This window comes from Bombina bombina, chromosome 7 (genome assembly GCF_027579735.1).
Source record: "Bombina bombina isolate aBomBom1 chromosome 7, aBomBom1.pri, whole genome shotgun sequence".
Lineage (NCBI taxonomy): Eukaryota > Metazoa > Chordata > Amphibia > Anura > Bombinatoridae > Bombina > Bombina bombina.
In genome coordinates, this window is record NC_069505.1 from 600441600 (window position 1) to 600465153 (window position 23554).

At 40.1% G+C, this 23554-nt stretch overlaps 1 protein-coding gene across 1 annotated transcript in view; it reads right to left on the minus strand.

Moving 5' to 3' along the window:
- Positions 1-23554, minus strand: part of LOC128667197 (zinc finger protein OZF-like) — a 39870-nt gene that overhangs the window by 4543 nt on the left and 11773 nt on the right. The window contains exons 3-4 of the mRNA XM_053722126.1: positions 4896-5022; positions 4487-4600 (exon numbers count right to left, since the gene is read on the minus strand). Coding sequence (XP_053578101.1) covers positions 4487-4600; positions 4896-5022 — 241 coding nt within the window. The remainder of the gene's footprint in view (positions 1-4486; positions 4601-4895; positions 5023-23554) is intronic.

The following is a 23554-nucleotide window of genomic DNA, read 5'->3' on the forward strand; positions in this document are numbered from 1 at the left end:
AGACACTTGTGAAAAAAAAGAATAAACACAGAAATCTGACCCTTCAAAGAACTGACCGTCCCGAAGAAGGGCAAAACTGTAGGAATCCTGACCCTACTTCTAAGAGTAGTCCATGGATTCACACCAATCAGGGAATTTACACCATACCTTATGGTAAAAGTTACCAGTAACAGGCTTGCTTGCCTGAATCATGGTCTCAATGACCGATAAAAAAAAAAAACACGCTTAGAACTAAGGATTCAATCTCCAAGCAGAAAACTTCAGAGAAAACGAAAGTTGGATAAAAGAATGGACCCTGATAATAAGGTCCTTTTTCTCAGGAACACACACCAAGGTGGAAGAAATACATCTCCCCTAGATCTGAACACCAGATCCTGCGAGACTAAGCAGGAACTATTATAATACTGAGGCTCACTCCAATTTAATACAAGCATTGACTCGTGGAGGGAGAACAATCAGACTAAAATCCCAAGGAACCGCCAGAGTATTTAGCAGAACAGCCTGCTGATCTCTTGACCCTAAACATAACTTGGAAGCTTGGCGTACGCCATCTCCAACTCAAGCACCCCCCATTTGAGGGTTAATCTGGGGAACACATTTGGAGAAGAGTCCACTCCCCGGAATGAAAAATCTGACTGCTCAAGAAGTCCGCTCCCGGTATTCACTCTTTAAACGTGAACAGTGGATAAATAACGAATGTGAGCGTCCGCCCACCGAACAATCCACGCCAATCATGGCAAAAGGAACTCCAGGTTCCTCCCAGGTGGGTAATGTAACCCACTGAGATGAAATTGTTAAACTAGAACCTGAAAAAACGGTTTAAAACAACTGAGGCCAAGCCAACAGAGCTTTGAAGATCGCTCTCCACTCCAAGATGGTTATTTTCAGATTAACTTCCATTTGTGGGAATGAAGAAAGATAAAATCTCAGTAGGAGAGTTAGCTTGTTGAAAAGATGGTTGAGAACCTGGGTTATGCTTGCCTATTGGTGGGTAAATGTAAGCCTCCAATAAGCAAGCACTATCCATGGTGCTGAACCTAAAATGGACTGGCTGCTAAGATTTACATTCCTGCTTTTAAAATAAAGATAGCAAGAGAATGAAGAAAAATAACAGGAGTAAACTAGAAAGTTGCTTAAAATGTCATGCTCTATCTGAATCATGAAAGAAAAAAATTGGGTTCAGTGTCCCTTTAAGAGCCCTAATTCTGTTCTTGATCTCCTGCAAAGGAGTCCTTACCAAAATGGAATCAAACAAGGCGTCGCACCAATAAGGTGCCGCACTTGACACAGTGGATAATATAACCCTCCAGCTTAGTCCACTGATCCGTAAAAGAATAGCTATCCTTTATGGGAATCGTAGTTCTCTTAGCCAGAGTAGAAATCGTCCCTACTACTTAAGGCACCGTGCATCATGATAGTTAAAGGAGACAGCAACAGGAAACATCTTTTTAAAGACAGGGAAAAAATTAAATCCCGGACTTGTCCCATTCCTGAAAAATCTCCTAGAACCGTCTGGAACTTGAATAAAACTTCCACAAAGGAAATCTAGTATTATAAAACTTACTAGATTCCATAGGGTTGACAACGACAGGCGTATCGAAGTCGCTCCAAGTAGCCAAAAACCTCCTTTCACAATACACAAAGGTGTACTAGCTTCAAACTGAAGGTTACTACTTCAGCATCAGATGAAGGAATTATACTGTCCGAATCTGAGATTTCACCCTCAGAGGCTACCGACGTATCACCCTTATCAGACTTATGAGGAAGAGCAACCTGAGTAGCAACAGCAGATGGAACAGAAACCTTACTGAATCTCTACCTTTCCTCATGCCTTTTCCCTTCAAACATAGGAAAAATCAGATAATGCCAGATACCACAGAGGATAGTCGTGAGCAAAATCTATAGGCAAAAATACTCTTCTAGGAGACTGAGAGGAACCACAGGGCACTGCATGTGACGCCATAAAGGCTTGGGACATACAAGGAAAAAAAAAAAAAACTGTGACATTGCCAGACAGCTTCATCCTGAGAGACATAGCACTCAGAGATAAACTCTCTCTACAAACTAGAAGACAAGCCAAGTATGTAGTACATAATTGTAAACAAACCATTTGTGCTTCAATATGCATATTAAATGTTTCAAACTGGTGGCAATAAAACATATCCACCGTATCACAGGGGACATGGCTCCAAATTGAAATTAAAAGAAAAAATAAATTATAATGTACTGTCCCTTTAAGAACAGCACTCCGGTCATAATTATATTAGAGACAAAGAAAAGAAATCATGCATGTACATAAACGTCTCTTCAGAGAACTTGGGCTTTAAAATATGTAAAAAACAGTCTCTACATAAACATGACTGTTGAAAGTAAACAATAGTCCAGAAAAAAAACGTCAGAATTTCCCTGCCGAACTAACTATTCACGTGAATAGGAGAAAGCCGCTCCGCTAAGAAAAAGTGGTCACGTGACTCGCAACAGAGCCAAAAGAGAAAGCGTGCACTTCTCTATACAGTCCCGCAATGAATTACAGTCTGAAACTCTTAAGTAGTAGCAGACTGAAATGGCGTACGGACACAAAAAAAATCTAAACCCGACACCAGAAGCCGATGACTGCTTGTAATGAAAAAACGCAATTGCAAAGCGTTTCAAACATAAGACTCTAAATAAATCATTGTATGCTTTAACCATCCTAAGACATAGTTAAACTTAACATGCTAGGAGACTGATATTAATAACGGAGCACACTGCTCTAAAATGAAAACTGAGAGCGACTAGTCCTCAAAGAGTCTTACATTTTTTGAATAAAGACACTTAGCTAAAAAAAATCCAGCACACAATAGAACAAGGGAAAAATACTTTTAAAAAGGTATCACAGCCTCTGTTTCAGTCACAAGATCAGTGCCTGCTCCCTGCCATAAAACATCCTCCATTAAAGATTTTTTGGGTCCCACAATAAGTGCAGAGCTTTTAACCCCTTCAGTGCCAGCCCCCTAGCCCCAGAAGACAAAGGGCACTTACCTGCACATCTAGCTGTCCGGCAGGAGGACAGCTCACACAGCCTGTGGAAAAAAGAAAGGACAGAATAAACCTACTCTGGCTTTCTATACTAGGGCAGCAACATGTTAGGAAAATGCAGCAAGGCCCACCTTACAAGTTCCTAACTGCTTTAAAGCCACCACTGCCCTACTGAAGAGACTAACGGAGTACGGCTAGGCCCAATCTTGAGAGGAAAGGTCAGCGTAAACCTACTCAGGCTTTCAAAATAATAAAATCTTGATTGAAGTGAAAAAAAAAATCCCATCTTCTTCAGACACCAAAACGTCACCTTCTCCTTGCACCTAAGGCAAAGAGAATGACTGGGGGTTGTGGGAAGGGAAGTGATACTTAACAGTTTGACTGTGGTGCTCTTTGCCGCCTCCTGCTGGCCAGGAGTGATATTCCCAACAGTAATTGATGAAACCATGAACTCACCATATCTTAGGAAAGAAAGGGCAGAAACTGCTTCCTCTGTAACAGGGGCAAAAGAGCTAAATCAAGTCTGCCCATATTTCCTATTTCATACTATCCTTTACATTTTTAATTTATTTACAGTCCTGTCCTTACCATCTTTACTGGCTTATGAATGAACCATGAAGAAATGCTACTGCAAATGACTCCTCGATCTACTGCTCACTAGAGATCATGATGCCTTATTGTGGTGTTGCTGTTTTTATTACTTATATACTTGAAGGCTTCTATCATAGCGTCTCCCTTCCCTTCTCTCCTGTAAGCTATACATCTTAAGCACATGAAAGTTCTAGTTTATATATGTTCTCCAGAACTTTACACAATACAATAGATGTATTCATAGAAGATAGGCCTTTTTTTATTAAACTCTGAGAATGGCAATGTTTAACCCCCCATGTGCCACTCTTTGGAGTATACATAGCGTCTATCTGGTGTATATGATCAGTAATATGCTTGACAGGCAAGTGTGAGCACGGGGCATATGCACCAATAAGATGCTTGGAAGGCTAAGAGATTATCCACTTCATACTGTTCTGGTTGAAAAATTCTAATGTCATCTATATTCCAACATTTCTTTAAAATGTTAAACATTATTTCAGATTATGCTGGAACAAGAGTCCTAGTATCCATTGGACTAGAAAGTCTCAACTTCATCTATAGAGGTCCTCTAAAATAAGTCTATCCAACCTCGGGTGATGACATGCCATGCTCTCGCACGACTGGTTCCATGAGAAAAGGTGGCTGGATTGCACAACAGAGCTCTTGTACAATATGGTATTGTGGTGATTGCAGGCATACTGGTTTTCTACTTCAGAACTTGTCTGCCTGCAACCTTAATAAATTTTCCCATTTGTGAAATAAAGCTCTGTAAAGTGCAGGACCCTATAATCATTCTCTCCTAGTCATCCTTACCTGTAATATTTAATAACTTCAGATCCATATCTATGTAATTGAGTCATAAAAAAAATATATTCACCTATTTTTGTTGTCAAAGAAACCACATCTGTATAAGGTTGCTGGTCACCTCTTACGTATGGATCTTCACCTTTTTCGAAATTGGCTATAATTGTAGGTTTCCATTGGATACATCCTGTTAAAATTTAAAAAAAAAACACAACAATTTTTGTTATGATGATCTCAAAAGTATAGAAGGATATGGAAGTCAAAATGTAATTTTCATGATTCCGATAGTGAACCTTTTTTTCCCCCTTTTCCCTTCTTTAATCAAAGAGAACTATATGTATCAAATTCTTACAAACTACTGTTCCAAGCACTACTGCCATATAGTGATCTAGAGTCATATATATATATATATATAAAAATGATTTTCTTGAATGAGTTTTCAAACAAGAGCTATTACCAGTAATTAGAGTTTAGTTTCTTACCAAGAGACCGGAGAGTGCGGTAATTCTCCATCATGACGTCTTTATACATGTCCTTCTCTTCATCTTTCAGACAGTCCCACTCATCCTTTGAGAAGTAAACTGCAACGTCATCAAATTCAAATTGATCCTGAAAATCAAACCAACAATAAACTGGGACAAATCTAAACAATGTCTTTCTATAGACCAGATAGGTGTCACTTCTTTAGTGACGTCATCAACACTCACTGAAAAGTGTCACACACAGGGACAATATAAATAAATTAAATGATGCGTGAAAGTGAAGATAATACAATTAAAGGGACAGTCTACACCAGAATTGCTATTGTTTTAAAAGATTCCCCAGTTTTGCATAAACAACACTGTTATATTAATATACTTTTTACCTCTGTAATTACCTTGTATATAGGCCTCTGCAAACTGCCCCCTTGTTTTAGTTCTTTAGACAGACTTGCATTTTAGCCAATCAGTGCTTACTCCTAGGTAACTCCAAGTGCGTGAGAACAGTTTTATCTATATGACACACATGAACTAACACCCTCTAGTGGTGAAATACTGTCAAAAAGCATTCAGCTAAGAGGCGGCCTTCAAGGTCTAAGAAATTAGCATATGAACCTTCTAGGTTTAGTATTCAACTAAGAAAACCAAGAGAACAAAGCAAATTTGGTGATAAAAGTAAATTGGAAAGTTGTTTAAATTTACATGCCCTAACCAAATCATGAAAGTTTGTTTTGGACTAGACTGACCCTTTAAGGACCAGGGCTGTTTTTACATTTCAGCTGTGTTGTGTTTAGCTGTAATTTTCCTCTTACTCATTTACTGTACCCACACATATTATATACCGTTTTTCTCGCCATTAAATGGACTTAGTAAAGAGAACATTATTTTCATATCTTATAATTTACTATAAAAAAAAATATATAAAATATGAAACAATGGGGGCGTGTCTTGATCACGGCCATGATCAGCAGCAACGTCATGAAGCTCCTCAAGTGAATTTAAAAATGTGTTGAATATTTCGTCTCAAACTCAACATCCTGCACTGAAATTTATTAAGTTCACATTGGAGAAGAAAGGGAGCTGAATGACACCTCAATTTTTATGATATCTCCTGGTGGGTTCAAACAGATAGAACCTGGAAGGTAGGCCGCAATACTATCACACACATACACCACCCCCCTCGGGTACCCAAACTACCCGAGTAGAGCAGTACTAATCTGCTATAATTTACAACGCAAGCCAGAACATTACATAAAGCTAATAATATGGAGAACTTTCATGCTATATTGCAAGCTAAACTGGAGGCCTTGGATCAACTAATAGATTACAGGTTTACAGATCTTAGAGACATTTGCAGAGCATCGAGCCCGGTGGGCTCACTGCCTAAAGTGCAAGGAGACATTCAGGTGAATGCAGACACTGCATGGTCTGATAAATCTGCAGATCCGCGACCTGGACCGACCTCACATGCTGTGTCGCACAGCCCTAATCAAACGCCTCAATCTAAATTAATTAAAAGAATCATTCCTGAGGAACAGCACACAGATCATTCATTGTTACCCTCGGCTCCCCTGGGAAGGGATGTGGCCGGTCCCCGCAGGGATAACGAGGGCTTAGCAACCATGAAGGAAAGGAGATTTTCAGCAATCACCAGGTACCTAGAAGTGTTGAGGATTCTAGCCCGCAGCGTGCAGTGGAGCGACTACAGTCTGGAGCTACTGTCGAGTAAACAGTTGCGGATCTGGGGACTATGCATCTGGCTGTATAACATTACAAGTTGTGTACTACTTACCTCTTAATCGCTGCACAAGAGTTGGAGTTGGGTAGTGCTGGACGCTATGCAGTGGATGCCATGCTTTCCCATACTCGCATCGGATTCCTTGACTGTTGTGGGTTTTGGATACTCTAGTAGAGGGTGTGCAATTGGGTTTATGGATCCTCATCGTTACAAGCATAACTATGTCACTTTTTTATTTCTTCTTCATAACCTTATGCTTAGTGTTAGCATTTTGCAAGTAATTTGTAATAACAGATATGTAATTAGGTCTGTTAATGTTGCATGCAGATTCTACCAAGTCTGCTGAGGGTGTATTTTTATATATAACTGGGATCACTGAGTCAGACTACAGTTACTAATCTCTGGTGGTAGATATTCTACTTATCTAATTTAAGAGGTGTACAGTATATACCTGAAACATACTAAGCCTCAATAGAAGTCCTTTATATCTTATCATTGGATCTTATAACTGCATACATAACTATGTTGTTGCTTATATTATACACAACCTTATGTTTATGGTTCATAGTTTGCAAATAAGGGGCGATATCATGTGTGTGTCTGGGCTCGCCTTTAAGAATATATAAAGATCTCCTCTAGCCTACTAAACATGTACTTCTATATATAATTAGGTTCGCTGAGCTAGACTACATATATTAGCCCCTAGTGGTGGGTGTTCCGCTTCTATGATGGGGATCCTAAAATGTTTATATATATATATATATATATATATATATATATATATATATATATATATATATATATATATATATATATATATATATATATATATATATATATATATATACATACATACATATACATACACATATACACACACGACAGCTCCCCTATGAACATCTATATGGTGACGCTCCTCAAATAGTTAGCTTTGTATAAAGTTTTTCCCCAACATACAGGGCGTATATTTATCTCCACAAATGGGGTTACAGATATTTATTGAGCTATGAGGAGTATAACAGAGATGTAAATTACATGTAATAAGTCTTAATAGAACCTATCGTTAATATATCTTTTACTTAATAAAGCTTATCTCATACTGTCCCAAAAGCTTCATGGTTTATAAATAGGGAGATCTAATGTGCCATTATTTTATCTTATTTGAAACAAGGTTACTATGCATAGAGTTCCCTCTGTGATAATTCTAAGATGTTTCTGGAGATATATAGTCTTCTCTGACCACTCATTAAGTAATGAAGTTAAATTAGATTATCCTCTCCTACAATTAACATGATAATTTCTTATCCATTTTTTACAAATTGCCTTTAGATATCACACTATTAGGCGAACTAATTTACTTGAGAGGTTTGCTTGCTTAATTATATAAAACTAAAAAATAGGTATCAAAACCCAGCAGAAATATTATGTATACACATCAAGCTTGATTAGTTGGGTTTCAACATTTAGTTTGGGTATTTATATGTGATTAAGATATGTTACCTATGAGGATGTCTGTATTTTGTGACATTGTTTTCTTTTATGTTGTATATGTACAGGCTGTTACATATCAGAGATGTTATGTATATCATTACAGTAATCTTATTGTTACGCTAAATACCTTAAAAAAAAAATCTCACTTAAAAAAAATAAAAAAATTATTAAAAACAATTTTTTTTAAAAAAAACACACTTTTTCTAACTGACCCCCAAAATCTCTTACACATCTACAACCACCAAAAAACACCCATGCTAAATAGTTTTCTAAATTTTGCCCTGAGTTTAGAAATACCCAATGTTCTTTGCAAGTTATAGGGCAATAAGTACAAGTAGCACTTTGCTATTTTCAAACCATTTTTTTTTCTTCAAAATTAGCGATAGTTATATTGTAACACTGATATCTGTCAGGAATCCCTGAATAACCCTTGACATGTATATATTTTATAGTAGACAACCCAAAGTATTGATCTAGGCCCATTTTGGTATATTTAATGCCACCATTTCACCTCCAAATGCGATCAAATTAAAAAAATAAAACGTTCACTTTTTCACAAACTTTAGGTTCTCACTGAAATTATTTACAAACAGCTTGTGCAATTATGGCACACATGGTTGTAAATGCTTCTCTGGGATCACCTTTGCTCAGAAATAGACGTATATGGCATTGCTTTTTGGTAAATAGAAGGCCGCTAAATGCCGCTGCGCACCACACTTGTATTATAACCAGCAGTGAAGGGGTTAATTATGTAGCTGTAGGGTTAATTTTAGCTTTAGGGTAGAAATCAGCCTCCCACCTGACACATCCCAACCCCTGATCCCTCCCTGACCCTTCTTAAACAGCTCTCTTCCCTCCCCCACCTCACACCGCCATCTTAAAGGGACACTAAACCTAAAAATTTTCTTTCATGATTCAGATAGAGAATACAATTTGAAACAACATTCCAATCTACGTCTATTATCTAATTAGCTTCATTCTTTAGATATACTTTGTTGAAGAAAAAGCAATGTACATGGGTGAGCCAATCACACGAGGCATCTATGTGCAGCCACCAATCAGCAGCTACTGAGCCTATCTAGGTATGCTTTTCAGCAAAGGATATCAAGAGAATGAAGCAACTTAGATAATAGAAGTAAATTAGAAAGTGGTTTAAAATTGCATGCTCTATCTCAATCATGAAAGCAGAAATGTGAGTTTGAGTACTAAAATAAGTTGGTTTTTTTTTATTATACAATTTCTTCAGTGTAGGATCCCCCCTTAACACCCAACCTTCCTGAACCCCCCCCCCCCCCCAAACAGCTCTCTAACCCCCTCCACCTATTTGCCACCATCTTAGGTACTGGCAGCTGTCTGCCAGTACCCAGTTTGCAATAAAATAGTCATTTTTTTTTAAATAAAATAAATAAACCACTATTTTCTGTAGTGTAGCTGCCCCCCCTCATAAACATAGCCCCCTCTCAGATCCCATAGTAGGCACGGATCCTACATAGGACCCCCCTCTCATCCTTCACAATCCTCCCGACTCAGTGCTGGTGTCGTAGTGTGGAGTAGGGTTCCACCCGCTTCCGCCCCCACTTTACACCCCCTGCAGACCGGTTTCCCTCCCTCCTCCCGCCTCATTCAGCGATGGGCCGCCCACCCACCTCCAAACCTTCCCACGCCACCAGCGATCGGCACCACCGCTGGCCGAAGCAGAGAGTGGATCTGTAGGTACCTAAAGGGTATTCCATGATGCCTCAATATCGAGGCATCGCTGCAATACCCTGAGAGCAGGTGGAAGCAATCACGATCGCTTCCAGCGCTCACGGAGGACGTGCTATGTATGTCCTTGGTCCTTAACGGTTGTTTTTTTGAGGACGTACATAGCATGTGCTTGGTCCTAAAGGGGTTACTATACTTTTTATCTCTGTGATTACCTTCTTACCTCTGTGATTCTTTTGACAGACTTGCATTTAGCCAATCAGTGCCCTCTCATTTGTAACTCCAATGTTATCTGTATGTCACACACGAACTAACGCCCTCTAGCTGTGAAAATAGCCAAATGCATTGGAATAAGGGGTGGCCTTCAAGGGCTTTGAAATTAGCATATGAGCCTACCTAGGTTTAGCTTTCAACTAAGAATACCAAGAGAACAAAGCAAATTTGATGATAAAAGTGAATTGGAAAGTTGTTAAAAATTGCATTCCTATCTGAATCATGAAAGTTTAATTTTGACTAGACTGTCCCTTTAATTATTTGGCACTTACCCAAAGGATTGTCTTACTCAGAAATACTCTGACATCACCAACATAGCGAGATTGTGAACATGCCAGAACACCCCTAAACCAATGAGTATTTATATTTATTAAAAAAAACTAGATATGAGCATTTAGCTCGTTAGGATCCAAATGCAGAAGTAGGCAGCAACTCATGAAGTTTGTCTCTTTTCTGAGCCGGATTTAATCTTGTGAAAGATCACCACACTAAGATCAGTACCAATCCAGATCTTAGTGTGGTGATATTTGACAAAAATTAAATCTGGCTCTGAAAAGAGCTGAACGGCACAAGTTGCCGCCTAGTTCCGCGTTCGGATACTAACGAAATATCTAAATGCACAGGTCTAAAAAAAACAAATGTATACTGACTACTTCCGCAGGAATGCATACGGGGATACTTGCTATGTAATGGAGGATTTTAATCTCACCGTTTCATCACTCCATAACTTAAAGGGGCAGTAAACATAAAAAATAATGTTATATAATTCTGCACATAGAGCATAATTATATAACATTATCTTAGCGCAAACATTATACATCAAGGTATTGCAGCCATATTTTATTATAAAGTCCAGTTTTTCAGACCGCCGCTCCTTGCTCTACTGAGCAGGTCTGTTTTTTTTCTTAAGCGCATCTGGGCAGCTGTCTACTCACAGCTGGCCCGATAGCGCCTTTAAACTCAATGTAACTCGCTCCCACTACCAAACCAGAGCGGGAGCGAGCTACATTGAGTTTAAAGGCGTGAGCAGTAGTGCAAGGAGCGGCGGTCTGAAAAACTGGACTTTATAATAAAATATGGCTGCAATACTTTGATGTATAATGTTAGCATTAAAATCATTTTTAAGGTTTATTGCCCCTTTAAATGAATATTGTTTTTTTCCCTGGAAATAAGCTTCACTAAGCAGCAAAACAAACCTATCTTCTGCTGATGAAAGTTATTAAACTCAAAACAGCTGTCCAGAAGTGGTTTCTGTTTTGCTGTTATGAGGTATTCATAAGGGGATTCTATAATCAGACACAGTATAGCAAACACTGACATATTGTATATCTAATTTGCACAATTACCCAGATTAATTAAAGGGACAGTCTAGTCCAAAATAAACTTTCAAGATTCACATAGGGCATGTCATTTTAAACAACTTTTCAATTTACTTTTATCACCAATTTTGCTTTGTTCTCTTGGTATTCTTAGTTGAAAGCTAAACCTAGGTAGGCTCATATGCTAATTTCTTAGCCCTTGAAGGCCACCTCTTATGTGAATGCATTTTGACAGGTTTTCACCACTAGAGGGCATTAGTTCATGTGTGTCATATAGATAACATTGAACTCATGCACGTGAAGTTAGCTAGGATTCAGCACTGATTGGCTAAAAAGCAAGTCTGTCAAAAAAAACTGAGATAAGGGGGCAGTCTGCAGAGGCTTAGATACAAGGTAATCACAGAGGTAAAAAACAAAACTTATGCTTACCTGATAAATTTATTTCTCTTGTGATGTATCCAGTCCACGGGTTCATCCATTACTTGTGGGGGATATTCTCCTTCCCAACAGGAAGTTGCAAGAGGACACCCACAGCAGAGCTGTCTATATAGCTCCTCCCCTAACTGCCACCCCCAGTCATTAGACCAAAGACAAGCAAGAAAAAAGGAGAAACTATAGGGTGCAGTGGTGACTGTAGTTTAAAAACAAAAAACACCTGCCTTAAAATGACAGGGCGGGCCGTGGACTGGATACACCACAAGATAAATAAATTTATCAGGTAAGCATAAATTTTGTTTTCTCTTGTAAAGGTGTATCCAGTCCACGGGTTCATCCATTACTTGTGGGATACCAATACCAAAGCTTTAGGACACGGATGAAGGGAGGGACAAGGCAGGAACTTAAACGGAAGGCACCACTGCCTGTAAGACCTTTCTCCCAAAAATAGCCTCCGAAGAAGCAAAAGTATCGAATTTGTAGAATTTAGAAAAAGTATGAAGTGAAGACCAAGTCGCCGCCTTACAAATCTGTTCAACAGAGGCCTCATTTTTAAAAACCCATGTGGAAGCCCTAGTGGAAGCTCTAGTGGAATGAGCTGTAATTCTTTCAGGAGGCTGCTGGCCAGCAGTCTCATAAGCTAAGCGGATTATGCTTCTCAGCCAAAAAGAAAGAAGTTGCTGAAGCCTTTTGGCCTCTCCTCTATCCAGAGTAGACAACAAACCAAGCAGAAGTTTGACGAAAATCCTTCGTAGCTTGTAAATAAAACTTTAAAGCACGAACCACATCAAGATTGTGTAAAAGACGTTCCTTCTTTGAGGAAGGATTAGGACATAATGAAGGAACAACAATTTCCTGATTGATATTCTTATTAGATACTACTTTTGGAAGAAACCCAGGTTTAGTACGCAAAACTACCTTATCTGCATGGAAAATCAGATAAGGTGAATCACACTGTAAAGCAGATAACTCTGAAACTCTTCGAGCCGAGGAGATTGCTACTAAAAACAGAACTTTCCAAGATAAAAGTTTAATATCTATGGAATGCAAATGTTCAAACGGAACCCCTTGAAGAACTTTAAGAACTAAATTTAAACTCCATGGCAGAGAAACAGGTTTAAACACAGGCTTGATTCTAACTAAAGCCTGGCAAAACGCCTGAACATCTGGAACCTCAGCCAGACGTTTGTGCAAAAGAATAGACAGGAGCAGAAATCTGTCCTTTTAAGGAACTAGCTGACAATCCCTTCTCCAATCCTTCTTGGAGAAAGGATATGATTCTAGGAATCCTGACTTTACTCCATGAGTAACCCTTGGATTCACACCAATGAAGATAGTTACACCATATCTTATGATAGATTTTCCTGGTGACAGGCTTTCGAGCCTGAATTAATTTATCAATGACCGATTCAGAAAAACCACGCTTTGATAGAATCAAGCGTTCAATCTCCAAGCATTCAGACGCAGAGAAATTAGATTTGGATGTTTGAAAGGACCTTGAAGTAGAAGGTCCTGCCTCAGCGGCAGAGTCCATGGTGGAAAGGATGACATGTCCAACAGATCTGCATACCAAGTCCTGCGTGGCCACGCAGGAGCTATCAAAATCACTGAAGCTCTCTCCTGCTTGATCTTGGCAATCAGACGAGGGAGCAGAGGAAACGGTGGAAACACATAAGCCAGGCTGAAGGACCAGGGCGCTGCTAGAGCATCTATCAGCGCTGCCTTGGGATCCCTGGACCTGGACCCGTAACGAGGAAGCTTGGCGTTCTGACGAGATGCCATGAGATCCAGTTCTGGTTTGCCCCATAGTTGAATCAACTGGGCAAATACCTCCTGATGGAGCTCCCACTCCCCCGGATGAAAAGTCTGCCAACTTATGAAATCCGCCTCCCAGTTCTCTACTCCTGGGATATGGATAGCTGAGAGATGGCAAGAGTGAACCTCTGCCCATAGAATTATCTTTGAAACCTCCAACATTGCCAGGGGGCTCCTTGTTCCCCCCTGATGGTTGATATAGGCTACAGTCGTGATGTTGTCCAACTGAAATCTGATGAACCTGACCGCAGCTAGCTGAGGCCAAGCCTGAAGAGCATTGAATATCGCTCTTAGTTCCAGAATGTTTATCGGAAGGAGGGTTTCCTCCTGAGTCCACGAACCCTGAGCCTTCAGGGAGTTCCAGACTGCGCCCCAGCCCAGAAGGCTGGCATCTGTCGTCACTATAGTCCATTCTGGCCTGCGGAAACTCATTCCCCTGGACAGATGGACCCGAGATAGCCACCAGAGAAGAGAATCCCTGGTCTCCTGATCCAGATTTAGCAGAGGGGACAAATCTGTGTAATCCCCATTCCACTGATTGAGCATGCAAAGTTGCAGTGGTCTGAGATGTAGGCGGGCAAACGGAACTATGTCCATTGCCGCTACCATTAAGCCGATTACTTCCATACACTGAGCTACTGACGGCTGAGAAGTGGAATAAAGAGCACGGCAGGAAGTTAGAAGCTTTGGTAACCTGACCTCTGTCAGAAAAATCTTCATTTCTACTGAATCTATCAGAGTTCCTAGGAAGAAAACTCTTGTGAGAGGGGAGAGAGAACTCTTTTCTTCGTTCACCATCCACCCGTGAGACCTCAGGAATGCCAGAACAATGTCCGTATGGGACTTGGCGATTTGAAAAGTCGACGCCTGTATCAGAATGTCTTCTAGGTAAGGAGCCACCGCTATGCCTCGTGGCCTTAGAACCGCCAGTAGGGACCCTAGAACCTTCGTAAAGATTCTTGGTGCAGTGGCTAACCCGAAGGGAAGAGCCACAAACTGGTAGTGCCTGTCTCGGAAGGCAAACCTGAGAAACCAATGATGATCTCTGTGTATCGGAATGTGGAGATAAGCATCCTTTAAGTCCACGGTAGTCATAGATTGACCCTCCTGGATCATAGGTAGGATGGTTCGAATAGTCTCCATCTTGAAGGATGGGACCCTGAGAAATTTGTTTAGGATCTTGAGATCCAAGATTGGTCTGAAAGTTCCCTCTTCTTTGGGAACTATAAACATATTTGAATAGAATCCCTGCCCCTGTTCCTCCCTTGGAACTGGGTGGATCACTCCCATAACCAGAAGGTCTTGAACGCAAAGTAAGAATGCCTCTCTCTTTATCTGGTTTGCAGATAATTGTGAGAGATGAAATCTCCCCTTTGGAGATGAGGCTTTGAAATCCAAAAGATATCCCTGGGAAACAATCTCCAGAGCTCAGGAATCCTGGACGTCTCTTGCCCAAGCCTGGGCGAAGAGAGAAAGTCTGCCCCCAACTAGATCCGGCCCCGGATCGGGGGCTACTCCTTCATGCTGTCTTAGAGGCAGCAGCAGGTTTTTTGGCCTGCTTTCCCTTGTTCCAAGCCTGGTTAGGTCTCCACACTGGCTTGGACTGGGCAAAAGTTCCCTCTTGTTTTGCAGTAGAGGAAGTTGAAGCTGCGCCACTCTTGAAGTTTCGAAAAGAACGAAAATTAGTCTGTTTGGTCCTTAATTTGTTGGACCTATCCTGGGGAAGGGTGTGGCCTTTTCCTCCAGTAATATCAGAAATGATCTCCTTCAGTCCAGGCCCGAATAGGGTCTGCCCTTTGAAGGGGATGTTGAGAAGCTTAGACTTTGAAGTAACGTCAGCTGACCAGGACTTAAGCCATAGCACCCTACGCGCCTGAATGGCAAAACCTGAATTCTTAGCCGTTAGCTTTGTTAAATGAAAAACGGCGTCAGAAATAAATGAATTGGCTAACTTAAGAGCTTTAAGCCTGTCTAGGATATCATCCAACGGGGTCTCCACCTGTAGAGCCTCCTCAAGAGACTCGAACCAGAAAGCCGCTGCAGCAGTGACTGGGGCAATGCATGCAAGAGGCTGGAGAATAAAACCTTGTTGTATAAAGATTTTCTTAAGGAAACCCTCTAATTTTTTATCCATTGGATCTAGGAAAGCACAACTGTCCTCGACGGGGATAGTTGTATGCTTAGCTAAGGTAGAGACTGCTCCCTCCACCTTAGGGACCGTCTGCCACTAGTCCCGTGTAGCGGCATCTATGGGAAACATCTTTTTAAAAGCAGGAGGGGAAGAGAACGGTACACCTGGTCTATCCCATTCCTTCGTAATCATTTCTGAAAACCTCTTAGGGATTAGAAAAACATCAGTGGAAACAGGCACTGCAAAGTATTTGTCCATTTTACACAATTTCTCTGGGACTACAATGGTGTCACAGTCATCCAGAGTCGCTAAAACCTCCCTGAGCAACAAGCGGAGGTGTTCAAGCTTAAATTTAAATGCTGTCATTTCAGAGTCAGACTGAAGTAACGCCTTCCCTGAATCAGAAATGTCACCCACAGATAGAAGCTCTCCTGCTTCGGCTTCTGTACATTGTGAGGGTATATCAGACATAGCTACTAAAGCGTCAGAAAGCTCTGTAATTGTTCTAGCCCCAGAGCTGTCTCGCTTTCCTTGTAACCCTGGCAGTTTGGACAATACCTCTGTGAGGGTATGATTCATAACTGCCGCCATGTCTTGTAAGGTAAACGCATTGGACGTGCCAGATGTACTTGGCGTCACTTGCGCGGGAGATATAGGTTCTGACACATTGGGAGAGCTAGGTGGTTTAACCTCCCTTTTGTCAGTCTGAGAAACCTCTGGTGATAAATCTTTAAAAGCCATAATATGGTCTTTATAACTTATAGAAAGGTCAGTGCATTTGGTACACATTCTAAGAGGGGGTTCCACAATGGCTTCTAAACATAATGAACAAGGAGTTTCCTCTATGTCAGACATGTTTAACAGACTAGTAATGAGACCAGCAAGCTTGGAAAACACTTTAATAAATGTGAAAAAGCAATTAAACAAAAACGGTACTGTGCCTTTAAGAGAAAAAAACTACCACATAAACTGCAAAACAGTGTTAAAAAGTAGTAAACTCTACGAATTTTTTACAGTGTATATAAGAGACCAAAGCAGCATTGCACCCACTTGCAAATAGATGATTAACCTCTTAGGCCCCAAACCGGATTAGAAAAACGGTAAAACCGTTAAAAAACAGTCAAACACACTGCCACAGCTCTGCTGTGGCTCCTACCTGCCCTTAAACACGATTTTTGCAGGAAAAAAAACCCTCTATAGTGGTCCTAGATGCCAGAGGACTCCTTTAGGGAAGCTGGATGTCTCAGTCTGAATATCAACTGTGCATAAAGTGCGCGAAAATAGGCCCCTCCCACCATGCACTCAATGTCAGAGGGCCTTAAAAAAGTACTCCTAGGAGTAATCTAACAACCCATGTGGAAAACTAGGCCCCAAATAAAGATTTATCACCCTCAGAGAAAAAACGTTTTTTCTGTAAGTTATGCAAACGTTTTTACACTAAGTAATATGAGAATTAACATGAATATTACCCTTATCTTGTAAGCAGTCGTTGTTAAATCACTGTATCAGGCTTACCTCAAATATACCAGGCACTGTCAGCATTTTCTAGACCTTATCTCTCTAGAAAAAAACATAATTTATGTAAGAACTTACCTGATAAATTCATTTCTTTCATATTAGCAAGAGTCCATGAGCTAGTGACGTATGGGATATACATTCCTACCTACCAGGAGGGGCAAAGTTTCCCAAACCTCAAAATGCCTATAAATACACCCCTCACCACACCCACAAATCAGTTTAACGAATAGCCAAGAAGTGGGGTGATAAGAAAAAAGTGCGAAAGCATATAAAATAAGGAATTGGAATAATTGTGCTTTATACAAAAAAATCATAACCACCACAAAAAAAGGGTGGGCCTCATGGACTCTTGCTAATATGAAAGAAATGAATTTATCAGGTAAGTTCTTACATAAATTATGTTTTCTTTCATGTAATTAGCAAGAGTCCATGAGCTAGTGACGTATGGGATAATGACTACCCAAGATGTGGATCTTTCCACGCAAGAGTCACTAGAGAGGGAGGGATAAAATAAAGACAGCCAATTCCTGCTGAAAAAAATCCACACCCAAAATAAAGTTTAATGAAAAACATAAGCAGAAGATTCAAACTGAAACCGCTGCCTGAAGTACTTTTCTACCAAAAACTGCTTCAGAAGAAGAAAATACATCAAAATGGTAGAACTTAGTAAAAGTATGCAAAGAGGACCAAGTTGCTGCTTTGCAAATCTGATCAACCGAAGCTTCATTCCTAAATGCCCAGGAAGTAGAAACTGACCCAGTAGAATGAGCTGTAATCCTCTGAGGCGGAGTTTTACCCGACTCAACATAGGCAAGATGAATTAACGATTTCAACCAAGATGCCAAAGAAATGGCAGAAGCTTTCTGGCCTTTTCTAGAACCGGAAAAGATAACAAATAGACTAGAAGTCTTTCGGAAAGACTTAGTAGCTTCAACATAATATTTCAAAGCTCTAACAACATCCAAAGAATGCAACGATTTCTCCTTAGAATTCTTAGGATTAGGACATAATGAAGGAACCACAATTTCTCTACTAATGTTGTTGGAATTCACAACTTTAGGTAAAAATTCAAAAGAAGTTCGCAACACCGCCTTATCCTGATGAAAAATCAGAAAAGGAGACTCACAAGAAAGAGCAGATAATTCAGAAACTCTTCTGGCAGAAGAGATTGCCAAAAGGAACAAAACTTTCCAAGAAAGTAATTTAATGTCCAATGAATGCATAGGTTCAAACGGAGGAGCTTGAAGAGCTCCCAGAACCAAATTCAAACTCCAAGGAGGAGAAATTGACTTAATGACAGGTTTTATACGAACCAAAGCTTGTACAAAACAATGAATATCAGGAAGAACAGCAATCTTTCTGTGAAAAAGAACAGAAAGAGCAGAGATTTGTCCTTTCAAGGAACTTGCGGACAAACCTTTATCTAAACCATCCTGAAGAAACTGTAAAATTCTCGGTATTCTAAAAGAATGCCAAGAAAAATGATGAGAAAGACACCAAGAAATATAAGTCTTCCAGACTCTATAATATATCTCTCTAGATACAGATTTACGAGCCTGTAACATAGTATTAATCACAGAGTCAGAGAAACCTCTTTGACCAAGAATCAAGCGTTCAATCTCCATACCTTTAAATTTAAGGATTTTAGATCCTGATGGAAAAAAGGACCTTGCGACAGAAGGTCTGGTCTTAACGGAAGAGTCCACGGTTGGCAAGAGGCCATCCGGACAAGATCCGCATACCAAAACCTGTGAGGCCATGCCGGAGCTACCAGCAGAACAAACGAGCATTCCTTCAGAATCTTGGAGATTACCCTTGGAAGAAGAACTAGAGGCGGAAAGATATAGGCAGGATGATACTTCCAAGGAAGTGATAATGCATCCACTGCCTCCGCCTGAGGATCCCGGGATCTGGACAGATACCTGGGAAGTTTCTTGTTTAGATGAGACGCCATCAGATCTATTTCTGGAAGTTCCCACATTTGAACAATCTGAAGAAATACCTCTGGGTGAAGAGACCATTCGCCCGGATGCAACGTTTGGCGACTGAGATAATCCGCTTCCCAATTGTCTATACCTGGGATATGAACCGCAGAGATTAGACAGGAGCTGGATTCCGCCCAAACCAAAATTCGAGATACTTCTTTCATAGCCAGAGGACTGTGAGTCCCTCCTTGATGATTGATGTATGCCACAGTTGTGACATTGTCTGTCTGAAAGCAAATGAACGATTCTCTCTTCAGAAGAGGCCAAAACTGAAGAGCTCTGAAAATTGCACGGAGTTCCAAAATATTGATCGGCAATCTCACCTCCTGAGATTCCCAAACTCCTTGTGCCGTCAGAGATCCCCACACAGCTCCCCAACCTGTGAGACTTGCATCTGTTGAAATTACAGTCCAGGTCGGAAGCAAAAAAGAAGCCCCCTGAATTAAACGATGGTGATCTGTCCACCATGTTAGAGAATGTTGAACAATCGGTTTTAAAGATATTAATTGAGATATCTTTGTGTAATCCTTGCACCATTGATTCAGCATACAAAGCTGAAGAGGTCGCATGTGAAAACGAGCAAAGGGGATCGCGTCCGATGCAGCAGTCATAAGACCTAGAATTTCCATGCATAAGGCTACCGAAGGGAATGATTGTGACTGAAGGTTTCGACAAGCTGAAATCAGTTTTAGACGTCTCTTGTCTGTTAAAGACAGAGTCATGGACACTGAATCTAACTGGAAACCCAGAAAGGTTACCCTTGTCTGAGGAATCAATGAACTTTTTGGTAAATTGATCCTCCAACCATGATTTTGAAGAAACAACACAAGTCGATTCGTATGAGATTCTGCTAAATGTAAAGATTGAGCAAGTACCAAGATATCGTCCAAATAAGGAAATACCACAATACCCTGTTCTCTGATTACAGACAGAAGGGCACCGAGAACCTTTGTAAAAATTCTTGGAGCTGTAGCTAGGCCAAACGGCAGAGCCACAAACTGGTAATGCTTGTCCAGAAAAGAGAATCTCAGGAACTGATAATGATCTGGATGAATCGGAATATGCAGATATGCATCTTGTAAATCTATTGTGGACATATAATTCCCTTGCTGAACAAAGGGCAGAATAGTCCTTATAGTTACCATCTTGAAAGTTGGTATCCTTACATAACGATTCAATATTTTTAGATCCAGAACTGGTCTGAAGGAATTCTCCTTCTTTGGTACAATGAAGAGATTTGAATAAAACCCCATCCCCTGTTCCGGAACTGGAACTGGCATAATTACTCCAGCCAACTCTAGATCTGAAACACATTTCAGAAATGCTTGAGCTTTCACTGGATTTACTGGGACACGGGAAAGAAAAAATCTCTTTGCAGGAGGTCTCAACTTGAAACCAATTCTGTACCCGTCTGAAACAATATTCTGAATCCAAAGATTGTGAACAGAATTGATCCAAATTTCTTTGAAAAAACGTAACCTGCCCCCTACCAGCTGAGCTGGAATGAGGGCCACACCTTCATGTGGACTTAGAAGCAGGCTTTGGCTTTCTAGCAGGCTTGGATCTATTCCAGACTGGAGATGGTTTCCAAACTGAAAGTGCTCCTGAGGATGAAGGATTAGGCTTTTGTTCTTTGTTGAAACGAACGAAAACGATTATTAGCCCTGTTTTTACCCTTAGATTTTTTATCCTGTGGTAAAAAAGTTCCTTTCCCACCAGTAACAGTTGAGATAATAGAATCCAACTGAGAACCAAATAATTTGTTACCCTGGAAAGAAATGGAAAGTAGAGTTGATTTAGAAGCCATATCAGCATTCCAAGTTTTAAGCCATAAAGCCCTTCTAGCTAAAATAGCTAGAGACATAAACCTGACATCAACCCTGATAATATCAAAAAATGGCATCACAGATAAAATTATTAGCATGCTGAAGAAGAATAATAATATCATGAGAATCATGATCTGTTACTTGTTGCGCTAAAGTTTCCAACCAAAAAGTTGAAGCTGCAGCAACATCAGCCAATGATATAGCAGGTCTAAGAAGATTACCTGAACACAGATAAGCTTTTCTTAGAAAGGATTCAATTTTCCTATCTAAAGGATCCTTAAACGAAGTACCATCTGACGTAGGAATAGTAGTACGTTTAGCAAGAGTAGCAATAGCCCCATCAACTTTAGGGATCTTGTCCCAAAATTCTAATCGGTCAGACGGCACAGGATATAATTGCTTAAAACGTTTAGAAGGAGTAAAAGAATTACCCAATTTATCCCATTCTTTGGAAATTACTTCAGAAATAGCATTAGGAACAGGAAAAACTTCTGGAATAACCACAGGAGATTTAAATACTTTATCTAAACGTTTAGAATTAGTATCAAGAGGACCAGAATCCTCTATTTCTAAAGCAATTAGTACTTCTTTAAGTAAAGAACGAATAAATTCCATTTTAAATAAATATGAAGATTTATCAACATCAATCTCTGAGACAGAATCCTCTGAACCAGAAGAGTCATCAGAATCAGAATGATGATGTACATTTAAAAATTCATCTGTAGGGAGAGAAGTTTTAAAAGATTTTTTATGTTTACTAGAAGGAGAAATAACAGACATAGCCTTCTTGATGGATTCAGAAACAAAATCTCTTATGTTATCAGGAACATTCTGCACCTTAGATGTTGAGTGCAACAGACAATGGTACTTTACTAAAGGAAATATTATCTGCATTAACAAGTTTGTCATGACAATTAGTACAAACAACAGCCGGAGAAATAGCTACCAAAAGTTTACAGCAGATACACTTAGCTTTGGTAGATCCAGCACTAGACAGCGATTTTCCTGTAGTATCTTCTGACTCAGATGCAACGTGAGACATCTTGCAATATGTAAGAGAAAAAACAACATATAAAGCAAAATTGATCAAATTCCTTAATGACAGTTTCAGGAATGGGAAAAAATGCCAAAGAACAAGCTTCTAGCAACCAGAAGCAATGAAAAAATGAGACTGAAATAATGTGGAGACAAAAATGACGCCCATATTTTTTGGCGCCAAAAAAGACGCCCACATTTTTTGGCGCCTAAATGCTTTTGGCGCCAAAAATGACGCAACATCCGGAACGCCGACATCTTTGACGCAAAATAACGTCAAAAATGACGCAACTTCCGGCGACACGTATGACGCCGGAAATGGAAAAGATTTTTTGCGCCAAAAAAGTCTGCGTCAAGAATGACGCAATAAAATGAAGCATTTTCAGCCCCCGCGAGCCTAACAGCCCACAGGGAAAAAGAGTCAAATTTTTGAAGGTAAGAAAAAAATTATCAATTTGAAATGCATTATCCCAAATATGAAACTGACTGTCTGAAAAATAAGGAATGTTGAACATTCTGAGTCAAGGCAAATAAATGTTTAAATACATATATTTAGAACTTTATAAACAAAGTGCCCAACCATAGCTTAGAGTGTCACAAAAAATAAAATATACTTACCCCAGGACACTCATCTACATGTTTGTAGAAAGCCAAACCAGTACTGAAACGAGAATCAGTAGAGGTAATGGTATATATAAGAGTATATCGTCGATCTGAAAAGGGAGGTAAGAGATGAATCTCTACGACCGATAACAGAGAACCTATGAAATAGACCCCGTAGAAGGAGATCACTGCATTCAAATAGGCAATACTCTCCTCACATCCCTCTGACATTCACTGCACGCTGAGAGGAAAACCGGGCTCCAACTTGCTGCGGAGCGCATATCAACGTAGAATCTAGCACAAACTTACTTCACCACCTCCATAGGAGGCAAAGTTTGTAAAACTGATTTGTGGGTGTGGTGAGGGGTGTATTTATAGGCATTTTGAGGTTTGGGAAACTTTGCCCCTCCTGGTAGGTAGGAATGTATATCCCATACGTCACTAGCTCATGGACTCTTGCTAATTACATGAAAGAAATATACTGAACATACCTCAGGTGATCTGCAAACCGTCCCCCCAACTGAAGTTTTCTTTCCATACTCTTCAGTTATGTGTGAGAACCAGCAGTGGACCTTAGTTACAAACCGCTAAGATCATCAACCTCCAGGCGGATTCTTCTTCCAATTTCTGCCTGAGAGTAAAACAGTACAACGCCGGTACCGTTTAAAAATAACAAACTCTTGATTGAAGGTAAAAACTACACTAAGTCACCACATATCTCTTGATACTTCCTTTCTTGTCGAGAGTTGCAAGAGAATGACTGGGGGTGGCAGTTAGGGGAGGAGCTAT